The sequence below is a fragment of the Alligator mississippiensis genome, chromosome 11 (genome assembly GCF_030867095.1).
Source record: "Alligator mississippiensis isolate rAllMis1 chromosome 11, rAllMis1, whole genome shotgun sequence".
Classification (NCBI taxonomy): Eukaryota; Metazoa; Chordata; order Crocodylia; family Alligatoridae; genus Alligator; species Alligator mississippiensis.
In genome coordinates, this window is record NC_081834.1 from 790,129 (window position 1) to 807,973 (window position 17,845).

Genomic DNA, 17,845 nt, shown 5'->3' on the forward strand with positions numbered 1-17,845 from the left:
GCCCCGGGGGGGGGGGAGTGGGGGGGCGGCCGTCGTTCGGCTCCCGAGTGAACGCCCCGCCCCGCTCCGCCCCGCCCCCAGGAGCGCGCTGGCGCAGGCGGCCGTGGCGCTCTACGGGCTGCTCGTGGCGGCGCTCGTTGTGGCGGACGCGCTGCACCGCCGCCGCCGCCAGCACAGGTAGGATCCACGCCCCGCCCCCCGCCCGCCCGGCCACGCCCCTGGGCGGAGTCGGAGGCCATGGCGTCATCGGGGGCGGGGCCGGCGGCGGGAGCGGCGCGGACGGGAGTCGCCATGGAAGAGCCGGTGAGCGCGACCCCCCCTTGCCCCTTGCCCCGCCCTCTCTGCCACGTGACCCCAGCCCACGGGGGTCCCACGGCCCCTGCCCCACGTGACCCTGGCCCCATCTCTCGGGGGGGTCCCCAAGGCCCCCACGTGACCCCGCCCCCGCCCTGGGGGCCCCATGGTCCTCCCCTGGCACAGTGACCCCTGACCCTCGTCACCCCTGCTGCCCCCCCTCCTCCCCCAGGGCTCTGCCCACAGCCCGGCCGTGCCCCCCCCACAGTGCCCCATCCCCATGGGCCCACCCTCCCACCGCCAGGGGTGCGGGTACCCCCCGGGGCGGGGGTGGGGGTGCTCCCCGGGGGCAGGGTTACTCCCGGGGGTGGGGGTGCTCCCCAGGGCCAGGGTCCCCCCCCGGGGTGGGGGTGCCCCCGGGGTGCCCAGCCCGCGCTGCCCCTGAGGCCGGCCGTGCCGCAGGCGGTGCCGGGGCAGCTGCGGGCGCAGGGCAACGAGCTGTTCCAGGCCGGGGACTACGAGGCGGCGCTGGCCGCCTACACGCGGGCGCTGGGCCTGTGCGACCGGGCGCCGGAGCGCGCCGTGCTGCACCGCAACCGCGCCGCCTGCCACCTCAAGCTGGTGAGACCGCGGGGGCGGGTGTGCGGGGCAGGGCGGGGCGGCACAGGTTTGCACACGCACATGCACGCACGCCAGCCTGCCCGGCCCATCCCAGCCCAGCCTTCGCGCCGCGCCCCGACGCGGGGGCTGGAGGCAGCGCCGGGTGGCCGCGGAGCCATCTGGCTGCCCCTGGCAGCGCGCCGCGGGTCCGTTCCTGAGCCCCGGGGCCCGTTAACGCGCCGCAGGGAAGGGCAGCGGGGTCCGGGTGCCTGGGGCCACAGCCCGGCCGGTGCTGGGTCACGAGGAGCGAGCGAGCCCCCGTGCGCCGCGCCCCGGCTGCCTGGGGCTCCCTCCAGGATGGGGCCCGCGGGCTCCGATGTCCCCGGGGCTCGTTGCTGCCCTCTGGCGCCAGCGAGCTCCTGCCCCCGCGCAGGGCGCAGCACACACGGCTCGTGCTGACTGAGCGCGTGCGCGGTGGTGACTCCTCTCTGCCGCCTGTCTCGCCGGGGGGGGGAAAGGGGCAGCGCTGTGGCCCCCCAGCTGCAGGCACTGTCAGAATCTGGGCCAGGATCGGGGCTGGCGAGACCCCGGGTCCAGCACTGCGGCACACGGATCGGCCTCCCTCACCCGCGTCTGTCCTTGCAGGAGGATTATCTCCAAGCAGAAGCCGATGCATCTAAAGGTACCGGCGGGCTGGGCAGGGGCCAGGCCAGTGCGGGCGCCATCCGCCGGGGCTCCGGCCCCCTGACGCTCCTCTCCCCCATGCTCAGCCATCGAGGCGGACGGGCGTGACGTGAAGGCGCTGTTCCGCCGCAGCCAGGCGCTGCGGCAGCTGGGCCGGCTGGACCAGGCCGCCCAGGACCTGCAGCGCTGCGTGAGCCTGGAGCCCCGGAACAAGGCCTTCCAGGAGGCGCTGCGCGACCTGGGCAGCAGCGTGCAGGAGAAGGTGGAGCCCCCCACCCTGCCCCTCGCCCCTGGGCCAGCCGCAGCCCCTGCTGCGTGTTGGAGCCCGTCCGTCCCCCCTGACTTGCTCATCCATCTGTCCCAGATGAAGGCCATGTCCTGCACGGACTCCAAAGTGCAGCAGATGTTCCAGATCCTGCTGGACCCCGAGGAGAAGGACGCGGACAAGAGGCAGAAGGTGCGTGGGGAAGGAGGGGGGCTAGCTTGGCTGGGGGCAGGGGCTCTGGGAGGGCGAGTGGGGGTCACACACAAGCCGTGGTGCTGAGAGGCCGCCAAGGCCCTGGGTGCGGAGCCTCTGAGCTGTGCAGAAAGCGGCTGCTTGAGGCCCCGAAGGGGGCGGCTGTGGCAAGGCCCTGCCGGGGTGCCCGATGCATTGGGGCCTGGGTGACGGCTGGTCCTGGCTCCTCTGCAGGGGCACAAGTGCCGGTGGGGTGGGGCACGGGCGCTGGCACCTGGCCGTGACTCTTGCTCCCTCGCAGGCTGCGCAGAACCTGATCGTGCTGGCGCGCGAGGAGCCGGGGGCGGAGAAGATCTTCCAGAGCGATGGCGTGCGCCTGCTGCAGCAGTTGCTGGAGGCGGGCGAGGCTGACACCATGCTGGCCGCCCTGCGCACCCTGGTCGGTCTCTGCTCTGGCCACCGCTCCCGGGTAGGGCCGTGCGCCACACCGCGCTCCCCCATCCCGTCAGCCGTGCCAGGGGGAGGGCTCCCGCAGCAGGGGTGTGGCTGACCCAGCGGCTGCAGCCCAGCTGGGACCAGTGTCTCGCCAGCAAGGCCTCTCTGCTCTCCTGAATGCTGGGGGCTGCCCCCCAGCCGTGATGGGCACGAGGTGCTGGGGCCAGGAGTGTGGAGGTGCTAGGGCCAGGGGTGTGGCAACAAGAAGCCGCACATTGACATGGGGCTGGGGCTGGGCACCTGGGGCTCCCCTGGCAGCAACCGTCCCTGTGCCCGCAGACCACGGCCATCCTGGCGGAGCTGGGGCCGCCGCGCCTCTCAGGGCTGCTGGGCGCGGAGCATGAGCAGGTCTCGCTGGCGGCCTGCAACCTGCTGCAGGTCATGATCGACGCGCTCAAGGAGGGGCTGCAGCGGGACGTGCGTGGCAAGGAGGACGCCCTTGTGCTGGGTGAGCGGCGGGTGCCTCTGTGGGCACAGCAGGGGAAGTGGGCACCCCTCCTGGCACCTCATGTCGTAGCCCAGCCTTCTGCTGTGGGGCCTGCACCCTGTGTCCCCAGGATCTGGTTCCTGCTGAGGGGGGCAAGAGGCAGGCGTGGCTGGGGTGCTGCTGGCAGCCTTGGGGGCTGGGTTGTGAAAGAGCTGCATGCCCCGGTGCCCAGCTGGCAGGGGTGGGGCACGCTGACCTCCTCTGGCGCCGGCTCTTGGCAGACTCCTCAAAGGATCTGAAGCTGCTGATCAAGAGCCTCCTGGAGCTGCTGACACAGGAGGAGGCATCGTCGCACGGCCGTGACAACGCGCTCAACCTGCTCATCCGAGCTGTGCCCCGCAAGTCCCCGCGGGAGCCCAACAACAGCCTCACGCTGTGGGTGATCGACCAGGGTAAGGGCAGCAGGCCGAGACGCCCAGAGCCCAGCCTGGCACCAAGCACCCTGTCCAGCCCTGGGCAGGCGCTGGGTCCAAGTCCCCAAGTGCCTCCCCTGCGTTCTGGGCTGTGACCCTGCCCCTGACCGCGTGATCGCATCGCTGCAGGGCTGAAGAAGATCCTGGAGGTGGGGGGCATGGTCCGCAGGGCCGCCGGGAGCCTGCCCGTGACCGAGAACAGCTGCATGAGTGCTGCAGTCCTGCTCAGCAAGCTCTACGGGGACCTCAAGTGCGACGCGGAGCGCGAGAACTTCCACCGCCTGTGCGAGGACTACGTGAGGTGAGGGGCCTGGCGGCGGGGCTGGGCGCTGCGCTGGAGCCCCGGGCATGGGGGAGAGGGGTGAGGAGGGGGCTCCAGCGCTCGGCTGCCAGGAGCCTCCCGTTGGGCTGCTCAAGCGCCTGGCTCTGTGCCATTTGTCATCGTCACCGTCCTCGTCGGGTGTTGCTGATGCGCTCCAGGACCGTGGTGCTGGCAAAAAGTCGCAACCGGGAGATCCCAGCACCAGTCCCGTCTTAAAGAATGACGGCAGGCTCTGCTCGGCGGCAAAGGCTCCCCCAGGTTTATTATCCACAAGGCACGGCCCCAGCACAGCTGGGATCTGACAGGGTGTGAGGATGTGCCTGCCCGTGACGGGGCATCGGCACCACCGCGCAGGCTCCCCTGGGTCAGGACGAAGCTCCCGGGCTTTCCGGCTCTCCTTTTGCACAGCGGCCAAAGCAGATGACGCGTCGCCTTCTGTCTGCGTCTTGAATATCTGGAGCTGTCCTGAGCGTGCCAGGCTTCTGTCCCTGCACCACCTCCTCTGCTTCTCCCCTCACCCATTTATCCATGCTCTCCTTGTCCGTGCCCCCCCACAGGTCCCAGCACCTCCTGGTCAACTTCCTCCCGGCTCTGGCCAAGCTAGTGACCTACCTCACCAGGGAAGAGGCTCTGGCTGGGGTGCCCGGGGACTGCAGGGCCCCTTCCTGCCCCTGGTGTGATCCTGTCTCCAGGCAGTTTCTCTAGGCGGCGTCCACTGGGTCCTTGGACCCGCTCAAGGGCGAGTGGGCGCTGTGCGGTGCGCTCTGCTCCATGTCCCACCTCCATGCACTTGTTTTAAGCCTCTGACCTCGCTCCTGTCCTTGTTATGTCTTCAGTTGTCAGCTGTGTCTACCTAGCAGCCTCCTCTTTGAAGGCAAGTTTATAGCGTGTCCCCGTGGGCATCCGCTCGCATTCCTTAGGCAGCAGATAGGCCTGATCAGGGCGTTCTCGTTGCAGCCTCGCCATCCTGGCACTGCGCTACCCCACACCTTGCACAGCCGTCTCCCCCTCCCATCTCCCGGCCCACAGGCCGAGTTTTGCTTGTATTAGGAGTTTGTGCCTGGGTCAGGTTTGCTGCTCAGACCCGCTCGAGCCAATGCTGTAGCACATCAGTCAGTGCACGCCGCTCGGGCACTGGCAGCCAGGCTCTGCCCCCTCTCAGCCAGCCCCTCTGCTGTGTCTGGCGAGCGAGGGGGACGGAGCCTGCGCCCACCCTGGCCTCAGCTGCGCTGTGCCCAGTGCCGAGGTTGGGGTGGATGCTGTGATGGGAAGTGCTGGGCCTGCCGTGTGCCATGGTGCTGGGGTGCGGCTGGCGCCGTGGGGAGCCCTGGCCTCCCATCCTGCTGCTGTCCCCGCAGGAGCTGGTTCGATGGGCACGGGCTGGCTGGGAAGCTGCGGGCCATCCAGACGGTGTCGTGCCTGCTGCAGGGCCCTGCGGAGGCAGGGAACCGGGCACTGGAGCTGGACGGCATCATGGAGAGCGTGCTGTCGCTGTGTGCCTCCTCACACGAGGCCGACCAGCTGGTGGCCGTGGAGGCCCTGATCCATGCGGCCGACAAGGCCAAGCATGCCTCCTTCATCACCGCCAACGGCGTCACCCTGCTCAAGGAGATCTACAAGCACAGCGAGCGTGACAGCATCCGCATCCGCGCCCTGGTGGTGAGGCCACGGGGCCCTGGGGGTGGCAAGGAGGTGGCGGGGCTGGTGGCTGGGGAGAGCTGCTGGTGTTCAGTGCCCGGAACCGGTCAGGGCTCTGCAGCCAGGCTCTGGGCAAAGGCGGGGCTGGGGGTGCAATGGCAGGGCTGCGTCAGGGTGGCCGGACCCACTGGATCGGTGAGCCTGTCCCGGCAGGGCTCCTGGGTGAGGCCAGGGGTCGGGAGCTGCACGGACAGGGCGGTATCCCCGGCTCCTGGCCCTGATGCACCGCTCTGCCCAGGGGCTCTGCAAGCTGGGCTCTGCCGGCGGCACCGACTTCAGCATGAAGCAGTTTGCCGAAGGCTCCACCCTGAAGCTGGCCAAGCAGTGCCGCAAGTGCGTGCCTGGGGGTGGGGGCGCCTGGCAGCGGGGCCAGGCAGCGGGCGGGGGGTGCCACGGGTGCGGGCTCACGGCTGCCCCTGCGCAGGTGGCTGTGCAACGAGGCGATGGACGCAGGCACACGGCGCTGGGCGGCCGAGGGGCTGGCCTACCTCACCTTCGACGCTGATGTCAAGGAGGAGTTTGTGGAGGACAAGGCTGCTTTGCAGGCCATGTTCCAGCTGGCCAAGGTGCTGGGGGGCATGGGGAAGAGGGCAGGGGCTGTGCTGTGGTAGGAGGCTGCATACCTAACTGGGAGCAAATGGGCTGGAGCGGGTGGTGGTGCAGGGGCAGCTGCCTGCCGTGGGTCCCTGTGGCGCCCAGGGCTGCTCTGGTCGGCAATGGCCATTCACTGAGCGCTGCCCGCTGTTCCCGCAGTCGGAGGACCGGAGCGTGCTCTTCGCCGTGGCCTCCACGCTGGTGAACTGCAGCAACAGCTACGACCACGAGGAGCCGGATCCCCAGATGCTGGAGCTGGCCAAGTACGCCAAGCAGCACGTCCCGCAGCAGCACCCCAAGGTGAGGGAGCAGAGCCGGCCCTGGGGGTGGGAGCCAGGGCCAAGGCGCCGTGGTGCAGGACGGGCCATGGGTGGAGGGAGCCTGGAGCAGGTGGGTGCTGGGGGGTCTACAGGGGTGGGCTTGGGGCATGGCAGGCCTCGCACTGGCCCTGACAGGCCTGTCCCTCTGGACCAGGACAAGCCGGACTTTGTGCGGCGGCGGGTGCAGAAGCTGCTGGCTGCCGGCGTGGTGTCGGCTCTCGCCTGCATGGTGAAGAGCGAGACCCCGGCGCTGACCAGCTCCTGCCGAGAGCTCATCTCCAGGTGAGGCGCTGCGTGGGTGGGGGAGCCCCACGCCCAGCATTGCTCCCCAGCCTGGGGGTCAGGGGCTCCCCCATGGGCTGGGGGGTTGCCAGGGCCCTGGCTCCGTCCAGGGTGGAGGGTGGGTGGGAAAGGCCCCGCTGGGTTGCGCTAGGGTGGGTGGGGGCAGGATCGGCAGGGGGCCAGGGGTTGGGGGGTTGGGAGCCCAGTGCTGGGCCTGGCTGACCGTGACCGTGGCCGTGTCTGCTGCATGCCCGCAGGGTGTTCCTGGCCCTGGTGGAGGATGCCGAGGACCGGGGTGGCGTGGTCGCCCAGGGAGGAGGAAAGGTGAGGCCCAGCCCTGGCGTGGCCCAGAGGGTGTCCAGGCCTGCTGTGCATGGCGGGTGGGTGCTGCTGCGATGGGCGGTGGGACGGGACCTGGGCTGGGCCTGACTTGGGGGGACTCTGGACGTCCCCGTGCCCCAGTGCAACTATGGGGGCTGGGCCTTGCGTGGCCCCGTGGGGCGTCTGCGTTGCCCGTCCCCCCCCCGGGACCGGTGCTGACTGCGGCTCTCTGCTTTCAGGCCCTCATCCCGCTGTCCCTGGAGGGCACCGAGGTGGGGCAGGCCAAGGCTGCACAGGCCCTGGCGAAGATCATCATCACTTCCAACCCCGAGATGGCCTTCCCCGGAGAGCGGGTAGCACGGCCGGGCGCAGTGTGGGCAGCCCGGGGGGTCCTGCCCCAGGGGGTTGTGTTGCAGGATGTGGACCCCCCCCAGCCAGGGGCCCCGAAGAGGCTGATACGGGGGGAGGAGGGGAAGGGGGCCTGACTGGGAGGCATAGTTCTTTGTTACCCCAGGGCCCTGGGCTGCAGCCTGCCTCCCCGCCCGGCCTGGCCCGGTCCGCGGGACCTGTCCGTGTCCTTTACCTACAGGCCAAGGTCTCGGACAGGGGCTGTGCCAGGGGCTCCTGGGCTGGTCTGTTCCCATCTGTGCTGGACTTGGCAAGGCTCATGCGAGCCCAGCTGGGTGGCGACATCCCTGCCCTGGCTTCGCGGCTCGGGGGGGCCCCGCAGCCCCTGACTGCCCATCTCCCTAGATCTACGAGGTGGTCCGGCCGCTGGTGAGCCTCCTGCAGCTGCAGCGCAGTGGCCTGGAGAACTTCGAGGGGCTGATGGCTCTGACCAACCTGGCGGGGACCAGCGAGCAGCTGAGGTAGGGCCCGGAGGCCTGGGAGGGGAGAGCGCCTCGGCTCCGGCTGTCATCCAGGGCTGTGTCCTGGGAACGCCGTCAGCCTCCTCTACACACAGCCCTGACCCCAGCTTGCGGGGGCCTTGCCAAGCACCCCCCTCCCCCGGGTTCCTGCTAGTGCTGTCCCTTCCTCGCTGCAGGCAGAAGATCCTGAAGGAGAAGGCGGTGCCCATGATCGAGGGCTACATGTTTGAGGAGCACGAGCTCATCCGCCTGGCCGCCACGGAGTGCATGTGCAACATGGTCATGAGCAAGGAGGTGAGCCCCGGGTGGGCGGGGGCAGCCAGGGCCTGCAGTGCAGGAAGGGAACGCAGCGGGCATCGTGTACCCGGGCCCTAGTGAGGCGTGGCAGTCTCCCGGGCCTTTCCTGTGAGCTGCAGACCTGGGCTAGGCCGGACGGCCGCGCGGTGGAGACTGCCGGCTCAGTCCCTGCCCTCAGCAAGCTGCAGGGTCCCAGCCTTTAGTGTCTCCTGATCTGGCAGCTGCTCCAGGCCCCTGATCACTGTGGTTGCCCTTCTCTGCACCTTTTTCAATTCTGTGACAGCCTTGTTGAGATGCAGAGACCAGCCCTGCACACCGGATTCAAGACGTGGGCGCGCCACAGATTCGTATAAGGGCACGAGGGTGATCTCCATTTCGCTTACATTTCCCTTCTTTACAATGCCCAGCTTGTCACTGCTGCCCACTGAGCTGACATGTTGAAAGAGCTCTACAGTGACTCCAAGGTCTCCTTCCCGAGTCACTAGAGTTAGTTCAGGACCTCAGGCCGCGTACGTGGAGTTGAGGTTATTTTCCCTGCGTGCATTATATTGCACTTGTCGATGCTGAAGTTCATCTGCCGTCCTGTTGCCCGCTCGCTCAGCTCAGGGAGGTCTTTCTGCTCCTCTCCGTGAGCCTGGCCCTTGGCTACCCAGGATAATATGGTGCCATCTGCAAGCGTGGGGATTTTCCTGTGTACCCATTCACAGATCTTTACTGAACGTGCTGAACTCAATCAGGCCCAGTGCAGATCCCCCCCTTTTTGACCTCTTGATGTGAGACCTGCAGGAGGTTTTGTGTGGAGTCCCACGGTCTGTCCTGGGCCTAGCGCTGTTCAGCAGGCCTAGCAGTGATTTGGGTGCTGGAATAGAGAGCTTCCCAGGCAGGTCTGCAGGTGACCCCAAACCAGCACGTGCTGGGGACAGACGCGGCCTCCAGCAGGATCCCCACAGAGTGAGGCTGGGCTGGAGCCAGCGGGGTGAAGTGCAAGGCTGACAAATGCAGGGTGCTGCAGCTCGGCAAGAAGAAAGAAAAGCACAGACACGGATGGGAGGTGCGTGGTGCGGCGGAGAAGGATCCTGGGGTCACAGAATCACAGGAAAATCAGGCTAGAAGCACCTGCAGGTCGCCAGTCATGGCAGGATCATCCCAAAAAGTCCTTGTCTAACCTGGGGGTGACCAGCTGTGCTACAAGTGGCACTGGCAGTCTCTGTGCGCAGTGCATGGGAGATGGACGGGACAGGCAGCAGATGGTGTAAGGGAGCAGAAAGCAGAGCATCGGATTGGGCAAGGAGCTGATGGTAGAGCAGCAGATCAGGCTGGGAACACGGCAGGGAGCAGGAAGTGGAGCAGCAGATCGGGCAGGGGAGAGGTTCGGAGTGGCACTCGGGGTGGGGGCAAGACTTCCTTTGTGGTCCCCCCACCAGGAAACCTGGCCTGTTCCTAAAGCTCCACCAACGGGCCCGTGCCACGCAGCTCCCAGGCCCGTTGTCCCGACACCAAAAGCACCGTGACCTGTGACAGGTGAAGCGGGAGTGCTGGGAGCACCCTGCTGCTGCAAGGGGTGTCAAAATGTGCTCAAGAGACTCAAGGAAGAGGCCGTGCCCCTGCTACGGAGGAAGGCAAAACCCCACATCCGTCCCTCTGACCACGAGGCTGGGTGCTGCAAGTTCATGCCGTGGCTGCGCGTCCCGCTCCCTGCGGCGATGGGGGAAAGGTGCTCTCCTGGCCTCTGGCAGCCCTCGGGGGCATGCGGGCCACTGTCCTGTCCCTTCACAAACCGTCTTTCCTGCACGCTGACCGTACTTAGTTGGTTCTCTCAACCTCTCCCAAAAACGAGGAGCCCCGAGCTGCTGGCAGTCCTCTAGATGTGTGCTGGGCACGGAGACGGCGTCGCCTCCCGTGTCCTGTTGATGCAGCCTGGAACCACGTTCGGCGTTCTGCTGCTGTGCCGCGTTGCAGGTTCACGTGGAGTCTGACCCGCCGGGAGGATGTGAAAGTGATGGGAAGCTTGGGAGGAAGCAGACACGAGGGGAAGTCACGATCCCAAGACAGGGAAGCGGGAAGTCAGCAGGACTGACGTGTAAGGTTGCCAAAAGGCGGATTTCACCCAGCTCCAGGAGTCCGTGGGCAGGTGCCAGGGGGCGACCCACGGAGGAATTGGCCCAGGCGGGCTGGGCGATAACAGAAGAGATGGTCAGAGCTTCTGATGATGGGAGACGGGCCATGTAACCGAGGACTGGAAAAGGGCCAACGTAGCGTCCCTCTAAACAAGGGAGAAAGGACCCGGGGACCTACAGACCGGGTAGCCTCAGCTCTGTCCTGGGAAGTTACTGGAGCAGATCCTAAGGAAGACCATGTGCAAGCGCCTGGAGGAGGAAGCTGATCGCAGGCAGCCAGCAGGGATTATGAAACACATCATGGGAAGCCCGATCTCCTTCTTTGGCAAAGTGCGTGCTTGGCTGGACGAGGGGAATGCTGCGGGTGTTGTATCTGGACGGCAGCAAGGCTTGTGCCGAGGCCCCGCGTGATCTCCCTTCTCATAAACAAATTGGAGACGTGTGGGCTGGATAAACTACCACAAGGTGGGGGGAAACCTGGCTCAATAGCCCAAGCAAAGGGTAATTATTAACGGGTCCGCGTCACAATGGCAGGAGGTTTCGAGTGGAGTCCCACAGGGTCTGTCTTGGGTGCTGGCAGAGGAAGCTTCTTGAGCAAGTTTGCAGATGACAAAACAGAAGGATTGTGAACAGCCTGGAGGATGTGAGCACAGCTCAGAGGGATCTCGACAGACGGGAAAGCCGGGCTGGAGCAACAGGACGAAGCTCAGCGCGGACAAATGCAAGGTGCTGCGCACAGGAGAAATAATCCAAAACACCGATACAAACGGGGGGACGTCCGGCCAGATGGCAGCTCTGTGGAAAAGGACCTGGGGGTCCCAGTAGAGCACGGACTTGACGGGGTTGGCAGGGTGGTGCAGCCGCACACAAGGCGGATGCAGTTTTGGGCTGTGCCAATAGACGCGTGAGGCACAAGACGAGGTGATGGTCAGGAATCTGCGTGCAGCTCCGGGCCCTGCGTTTGGAGGCAGTTTCTAGAGGCAGCAACACGTGATCAAGGCTTGGAAAGCAGTCGCGTGCGGAGAGGCTGAAGGAGCTGGGCGTGTTCAGCTTGCAGAAAAGGCACTTCGGAGGCCGTGGCAGCAGCGTGCAGACACGTGCAGGGCTGCCCTGAACGGGAGGAAGAACCGCTGGGTTTTCCTGTTGCAGCAGGGAGCAGTGCATGGGCCAACGGCTTGACGCTGCAGCAAAGGAGGTTTGGATTGAAGCCCAGGAACGGTTGTTCGCTGTCAGAGCGGGGAGGCCGCGGGAGAGACACCCAGGGAGGCTGCAGACTCTCTGCTGGGGGTGTCGAGGAGAGGCTGGGCAACCGCCGGGCAGGCATGACGAGGCGTAGCGATGCCTGGAGCGAGCTGTGAAGAGCGGCACGCACCCAGGCGGCTGGATCAGACCTCAGCGTGGAGGAGCGGGTGGAGGCTGGAGGGACCGTGCTCAGCAGCAGCCGAGCAAAGCAGAGCCCCACACCGGGCCTGGGCAGGAACGATGGAAGCAGCTGGGCCAGGCCGGGGGCGACGCCTGGGGCTGCAGCGTTGACATTAGGAAGAACTTCTTCCCAGTTCGAGTGGCCAAGGTCTGGAACGGGCTCCCAAGGGAGGTGGTGCTCTCCCCTACCCTGGGGGTCTTCAAGAGGAGGTTAGATGAGTATCCAGCTGGGGTCATCTAGACCCAGCACTCTTTCCTGCCTGTGCAGGGGGTCGGACTTGATGATCTATTGAGGTCCCTTCCGACCCTGACATCTATGAATGCCCCTCTGGGCTCCCGGCTGTGCTGCCCCATGGGGCCGCGCGGGGCTTTTCCCACTCCTGGTGCTGCGCGGTCCAGGGGTGTGGTGCCTTCCCGAACTTCGGTGCTGGGGCTGGGCGTGGGGACGGGCTCGGCCAGCGCTCCTGCTGGGGCCGAAGCCCGCGGGCCCGGCGAGGAGCTCACCCCCGCACTCGGGCTCAGGGCGACGCTGCGGTCGGGGCAGGAAGGCAGATCGGCACCGACGGGGTTCCCGTCCGGGGCCGCAGGAGACGCGGCTCTGCCGGGGTCTCGGGCCTGCGTCTGAGCCGCTGCCCCTGCCCCGCGGCGGCCGGGCGCTGCCTTCGCCCCGGGCCGGTCGGTCGGTGGGTGGGTGGTGCGGGGCGGTGCGGGGCCGGGGTGACGGCGGTGCTCGCGCTGCAGGTGCAGGACCTGTTCCTGGCCGAGGGCAGCGACCGGCTGAAGCTGCTGGTGCTCTACAGCGGCGAGGACGACGAGAAGCTGCGGCGGGCGGCGGCGGGCGCGCTGGCCATGCTCACCTCGGTGCAGCCCCAGGTCTGCCGCAGGATCCCGCAAGTGGTGAGCGGGGCGGGGGGGCCGGGCGGGGCGGGGCGGGGGGGGGGCAGGGAGCAGGCCGGCGTGCCCGCCCCCCCGGCCCGCCCAGCACGCGCTGCGCTGTCCCCGCAGACGGAGCACTGGCTGGAGGTGCTGCAGGCCTTGCTGCTGAGCGACAGCGCCGAGCTGCAGCACCGCGGCGCCGTGGTGGCGCGGAACATGGTGGCGGCCGACCGCGACGTGGCGGCGCGGCTGGTGGCGAGCGAGGCGCTGGAGATCCTGGCCGTGCTGGCCGAGCAGCACGAGGACAAGCCGCGCGTGGCCCGCGCCGCGCAGGACAGCCTGGCGCGCGCCGTGGCCTACGGCCTCATCCAGCCCCACCCGCAGCGCCCCTGAGCCGCGCCCGCCGCGCCCACGCGGGGGCGCCACCGCGCACGGGAGGCGGGGCGATGCCGCTGCGCCAATACAGCACTTTGCACCCAGCGCGGCCTCCGTCTCTTCCTGCGGGTTGCCGTGGCAGCGCGGGGTGGGGCGGGGCGGGAGGCCGGAAGTCCCGCCCACCGGGCTCCGCGCGCGCCGATTGGCCGGGGCGATGGCGGCGCCGGGCGCCTGGTTCGTCTTCGGCTTCGAGGGCGCGGACGAGCCCCCGCGCGGCCCCGACACCGGCACGGCCGCCCCGCGCGCGCTCCCGCTCCCCCCCGGCGGCGTGCGCGCGCTGCGGCCCGGCTGGGACTGCGTCGTGATCGTCACCGGTGAGCGTGCCCCGGTGCCTCCCCCTCCCCCCTTCCTCGGGCTGGGGCTGCGCCGTGATCGTCCCCGGTGAGCGTGCCCCGGCCCTGACCCCCCCCCCCCCCGCCCCCCCTCCAGGCTCGGGCGCGGCGGTGCTGCGGGGGGGCGCGGGGGCGGCGCTGCCGGGCGGCTGCCGGGACGCGGTGCCGGGGGAGGGCCACGTGCTGCTGGTGCTGGAGGCGGCGCTGGAGGCGCGCTCGTGGGCGGCGCTGCGCGGGGCCGGGGCCGGGGCGGAGGAGCGCGCCCCCGCCTGGCGCCGCCCGCTGCCGCCGGCCGCGCCCGCCCCGGCGCTGCCGCTCGTGCCCGGGGGCTTCGCGGCGCCGCGCGCCCCCTTCTTCTGGCCGCTGCCCGCGCGCCTGCGCGCCCGGCGCCTGGCGCTGGGGCTGGAGCACGCGCTGCTGCTGGGCGCCGCCGGCCTCGTCTACACCTGGGGCAGCAGCCGGTGAGTGCGGGGCTGGTGGACCGGGGTCGGGCCGGGGCCGGGCCCGCGGGTCTGACGGCCGCGTCCCGCAGGCACGGGCAGCTGGGCCACGGCGGGCTGCAGGCGGAGCAGGAGCCGCGCGTGCTGGAGGCGCTGCAGGGGCTGCCCGTGGCCGACGTGGCGGCGGGCGGGTGGCACTCGGCCTGCGTGAGCGGTAGGTACGGGCCCTCCCCGGCGCGGGGGCAGCCGCGGCCGCAGCCACACGGCCGCCCTCTCGCTGTCCCGGCAGACGCGGGCGACCTGTACGTGTGGGGCTGGAACGCGTCCGGGCAGCTGGCGCTGCCGTGCAAGGCTCTGGCGAGGGAGCGCCGCGCCGCGGCCGACGGGCCCCCTGGTGCGGGGGCGGCTGCAGGTGAGGACCCCGCGGGGACGGCGCTGCGGGGCTGAGCGCAGGGCGGGAGGCATCGGCGCGGGGCAAAGCCCCAGCCCCAGCCCGAGGCAGGGTCCGGCTGTAGGAAAGGCAGGACTGCGGCAGCCGACGTCCTGCTTCTAGGAGCGTCCCCGGTGCGCGCGGGACCCGCTGGGCCGAGCCCGCGCCCTTGCTGCAGACAAAGGCAAGCGCTGCCCCAGGGTCGGCTACAGTAACATTCACTCCTGACCCCACGTACGGCCACCGGCCTGCCCCCGGGCGCAGGGGCAAGGCCCTCCCGCCTGCACCCTCCGGCGTTCGTCCCAGCAGCAGAATCGGCGCGCCCCGTTGCTGTCCCTCGCCTTGGCTGTAGCCAGCACCCGGTGCCTCCGGGGAGGCAGACGATAAGTAAGGGGCGCAGATGGAACAAGCACAAACCAGAGGGAGACCCAAGCGGAGAACAGGCATCGCCAGGCCTGCCCGGCTCGCTCCTGCCCCCTGGCCGCCCAGCCTCTTCTTGAACACCTCCAGGGATGGAGCCCGCCCCTGCCTGGGCATCCCCCACAACCTCCCTGCTCTGACGGGGGCGAAGCGTTTCCAGGCATCCAAACTAAATTTATTTTGTTGCACCTTCAAGCCACGGGTCGGCACCTGCGGCAGGAGAGCAAAGGGGCTTTCCCTGTCCTTCAGGGCAGCTCTGCACGGACTGCTCTTGACCACACGTTAGTGTCTTTCGCACACGGTGAACGTGCCCAGCTCCCTCAGCCTCTCCTAGGATTTGCTTTCCAAGCCCTCGATCATCTCTGCTGCTGCCTCTGGACCCTCAGGAGGCCAACACTGTGTACCTTGACTTCCAAAAGGGCTGTGATCTGGTTTCCTACCCCGTTCTCGTGAAAAACTTGGAGAACTGTGGGCTTAACTGTGAGACAGGCGGGTGGGTCGGGAGCTGGCTGTGGGGTAGGAACAGATCTGTGTCGTCTTGGCAAGAAGAGGGCAGAAGCGTCCCGCAGGGGTCGGTGCTTGGTCCAGTGCTTTTCAACATCTTTGTTAAGGATTTGGATGTGGGGGTGAAGAGCGCGCTGGCCAAGTTCATGGACAACACCAAGTTATGGGGAACACGGTCCCACTTGAAGATAGGTTATAGATCCAGGCGGACCTAGACAGGCTGGCAGATTGGGCAGACTGGAACCTGCTGAAGTACAGCGCTGAGAAACGTGAAGTGCTCACCTGGTGATGAGCAACCCCCAACACACCTGCAGGCTTGACAGCACCAGCTGGCTAGCACCACGAATGAAAGGGACCTAGGGGTAATAATAGACCACGTATGACCATGAGCCGGCAGCGCGAGGCTGTAGCCAGCCGGGCAAAAGCACCATGGCAGGCATCAACCATTGCATCTCCAGCAAAACCAAGGTGATGCTTTTGCTCTGCTCAGCACTGGCGAGACCGCAGCTGGAGGACTGCGTCCAGTTCTGGGTGCTGCACGTCAGCAAGGACGTGGAAAAGCTTGAGAGAGTGCAGAGAAGAGGCACCCGTCTGAGCAGAGTTGTACACGGCGAGCCATCCGAGGAAAGCTGAGGGCCCTGGGACTCTTCAGCCTGAATAAGAGACGGCTGAGGGGGACTTGGTAGCAGCTTCCCGCTGTATGTGGGGAATATGTCAACAGCTGTTCACCAGGGTACATGGGGGAGAAACCAGGAGCAACGCTCACAAACTCCTGGAAGACTATTTTAGGCTCAGCATCAGGAAAAACTTCGTAGTGAGGGTGTCCAGACTGTGCGATAAGCTCCCTCCAGAGGGGTGCAGTCGCCTACCCTGGAAACATTCGAGAGACGGCGGGCACCTGCCCCGTTGTCTTTCCTGCCTGGTGCAGGGGGCTGGACCCGGTGATCTTCCGAGGTCCCTTCCAGCCTCCGTCTATGAATGGTGGAAAGGACGTGGAGGAGTTGAAAGGCAGAGACCAGACCTGCACCTGGGACAGATGGGGCTAACGGGCTGAGTGGGAGAGCCGCACCGTCTCCTCCTGGATCTTGCACCGGATGCTACTATTGATGCAGCCCAAGTCGCATCGGCCTTTTGTGCAGCTGCACCACGCTGCAGGCTCCTAGCGAGTCTGACCTGCCAGGACTCCTGCATCCTTTTCCATTTTCTGTTGGTATTTTGGATTACTCCTGAGGGGCAGCACCTTGGGTTCGTCTGCACCGAGCTTAATCCTGCTGCTCCAGCCCAACTTTCCAGTCTGTCAAGATCCTTCTGACCTGCGCTTGCATTTTCCAGCATGTTCATTATCTTTCCCAGTCCTGTGGCATCTGTAAATGTGCTCAAGAAGGTTCCTCTGGCAGCGCCCAAATTATTAACGAACATGTTGGGCAGACCCGTGGGACTCCACTCAAAACCATTTGCCAATGGTCCTGTGGCTGCTGCTGGCAGGAGTTGATCTCTAGCTGACCCCAGTCCCCCTTGCCAGCCTCCAGGAGGGGCAGGAGCTGCTGTCTGCCCCCAAAGCCCCACACTCCCTGCAAGGGGAGCACCAGCAGCGTGGGAGATGGGAGGGGAGTGTGCTGGCATCGCAGCTGGGGCAGCCCCTGCTGGTCGAGTTGCCCAGCTGTGCCTGGCTGTTTTCCAGGTGACTCGGTGCCCAGCCCTGGAGCACACCAGGCTGCTGCAGGCGGTCACTTCATTTCAATCCAGGCCTTCCCAGCGCTGCTGGACCTCCCTCGTGGGGCCGAGGTCCGCCAGGTCAACTGCGGGTCCCGGCACACGGCTGCTGTGACCAGTAAGTGTGTGTGGCCTTTCCCCCGTGTCGCGGGTATATGGGGAGAGGTAGCTGCAAGCGCCTGGAGCCCGTGCTTTGTTGCAAGCAGGGGGGTGGGCTGAAGCCAGGCCAGAGCACCCTGCACAGGTGCACAGTACCTCCCTGCCCCAGCATGCAGCACACACTGGCCCTGCACCTGAGCCTTGGTGACTCGTGTGGAGCAGCCTGTGATGCACTCCTCCAGGACCCCTGCATCCCTGAAACACCCTGGCCAGGCCCAGGACTGCGCACGCTAGGTCCAGCACAGGGCTGGGAGGGAGGGTGGTAACTGGCAGGGAGCCCTGCTCTGACTCTGGCTGCCTTCCTTCCAGGGCAAGGGGAGCTCTACACCTGGGGCTGGGGTAAGTGACATCCTCTCTCTTCCGACCCGGCCCCCTTTGCTCCCAGCTGCACTCGACAGGCTGGAGCTCCCTGCAGCTGCTAGGTACTTAGCAGCAGCACAGGCCTGCGTTCTCCCTCCACAGGTAAATACGGACAGCTGGGGCATGGGGACAGAGCCAGCTCCGACCAGCCTCGCGTTGTTGCCTACTTCCCTGCCAATGGGCTGCGCGTAGAGGAGGTGGTGTGCGGCCCATGGACGACTTACGTGCGTGCCGCGGAGAAAGGAGAGCCTTCCTGAGCACTGCTGCTGGCACCGAGCCTGGCAGACAGCTGCCCGGCCCCATGCTGTAGGCAGGGAGGAGAGGAGCCAGGCCGTGTTGGATGTGTCAGTCTCCTCCAGGAGGGAAGCAAAGGTCCTGTGCTGGGCTGGACATGTAGCACTTCAACCTCGGCTTCCAGCAGCCGGGGCCTGCAAAGAACGCTAATAAAGTGCAGGGTCAAGCAACAGGCGCTGTGTGCTGCTGCTGGTTTCCCTCCGCCTCCGG

At 67.3% G+C, this 17,845-nt stretch overlaps 2 protein-coding genes across 4 annotated transcripts; both read left to right on the plus strand.

The window, feature by feature from the left end:
• The first annotated feature begins 194 nt into the window (after nt 1-194).
• UNC45A (unc-45 myosin chaperone A) lies at nt 195-13,028 on the plus strand. The gene is made up of 20 exons (XM_059714459.1): nt 195-303; nt 757-915; nt 1,540-1,576; nt 1,665-1,840; nt 1,943-2,035; nt 2,337-2,504; nt 2,810-2,978; nt 3,239-3,409; nt 3,560-3,731; nt 5,111-5,411; nt 5,689-5,783; nt 5,875-6,016; nt 6,204-6,344; nt 6,519-6,646; nt 6,904-6,970; nt 7,207-7,320; nt 7,721-7,836; nt 8,013-8,130; nt 12,414-12,569; nt 12,678-13,028. The coding sequence occupies exons 1-20, from the start codon at nt 238-240 to the stop codon at nt 12,939-12,941; spliced, it is 2,853 nt and encodes a 950-aa protein (XP_059570442.1). The 5' UTR covers nt 195-237; the 3' UTR covers nt 12,942-13,028.
• A 26-nt stretch (nt 13,029-13,054) lies between these two features.
• On the plus strand, nt 13,055-17,807 carry RCCD1 (RCC1 domain containing 1). 3 transcript variants are annotated; one of them, XM_059714463.1, is made up of 7 exons: nt 13,055-13,297; nt 13,413-13,776; nt 13,848-13,969; nt 14,045-14,167; nt 16,791-16,940; nt 17,291-17,320; nt 17,444-17,807. In XM_059714463.1, the coding sequence occupies exons 1-7, from the start codon at nt 13,138-13,140 to the stop codon at nt 17,596-17,598; spliced, it is 1,104 nt and encodes a 367-aa protein (XP_059570446.1). In that variant the 5' UTR covers nt 13,055-13,137; the 3' UTR covers nt 17,599-17,807. The 3 variants fall into 3 exon arrangements, with proteins under 3 accessions (XP_059570446.1, XP_059570445.1, XP_059570447.1); XM_059714462.1 differs by having other exon boundaries at nt 13,848-14,167; XM_059714464.1 differs by lacking the exons at nt 16,791-16,940; nt 17,291-17,320; nt 17,444-17,807 and adding an exon at nt 14,309-14,498 and having other exon boundaries at nt 13,105-13,297; nt 13,848-14,167.
• Nucleotides 17,808-17,845: the final 38 nt, after the last annotated feature.

Coding starts and splice junctions, on each gene's coding strand:
- UNC45A (XM_059714459.1), top strand. CDS start 238: ATGGCGTCATCGGGGGCGGGGCCGGCGGCGGGAGCGGCGCGGACGGGA. Junction 304..756: donor GAGTCGCCATGGAAGAGCCG/GTGAGCGCGACC, acceptor GCCGTGCCGCAG/GCGGTGCCGGGGCAGCTGCG. Junction 916..1,539: donor CCGCCTGCCACCTCAAGCTG/GTGAGACCGCGG, acceptor CTGTCCTTGCAG/GAGGATTATCTCCAAGCAGA.
- RCCD1 (XM_059714462.1), top strand. CDS start 13,138: ATGGCGGCGCCGGGCGCCTGGTTCGTCTTCGGCTTCGAGGGCGCGGAC. Junction 13,298..13,412: donor CTGCGTCGTGATCGTCACCG/GTGAGCGTGCCC, acceptor CCCCCCCTCCAG/GCTCGGGCGCGGCGGTGCTG. Junction 16,941..17,290: donor GCACACGGCTGCTGTGACCA/GTAAGTGTGTGT, acceptor CCTTCCTTCCAG/GGCAAGGGGAGCTCTACACC.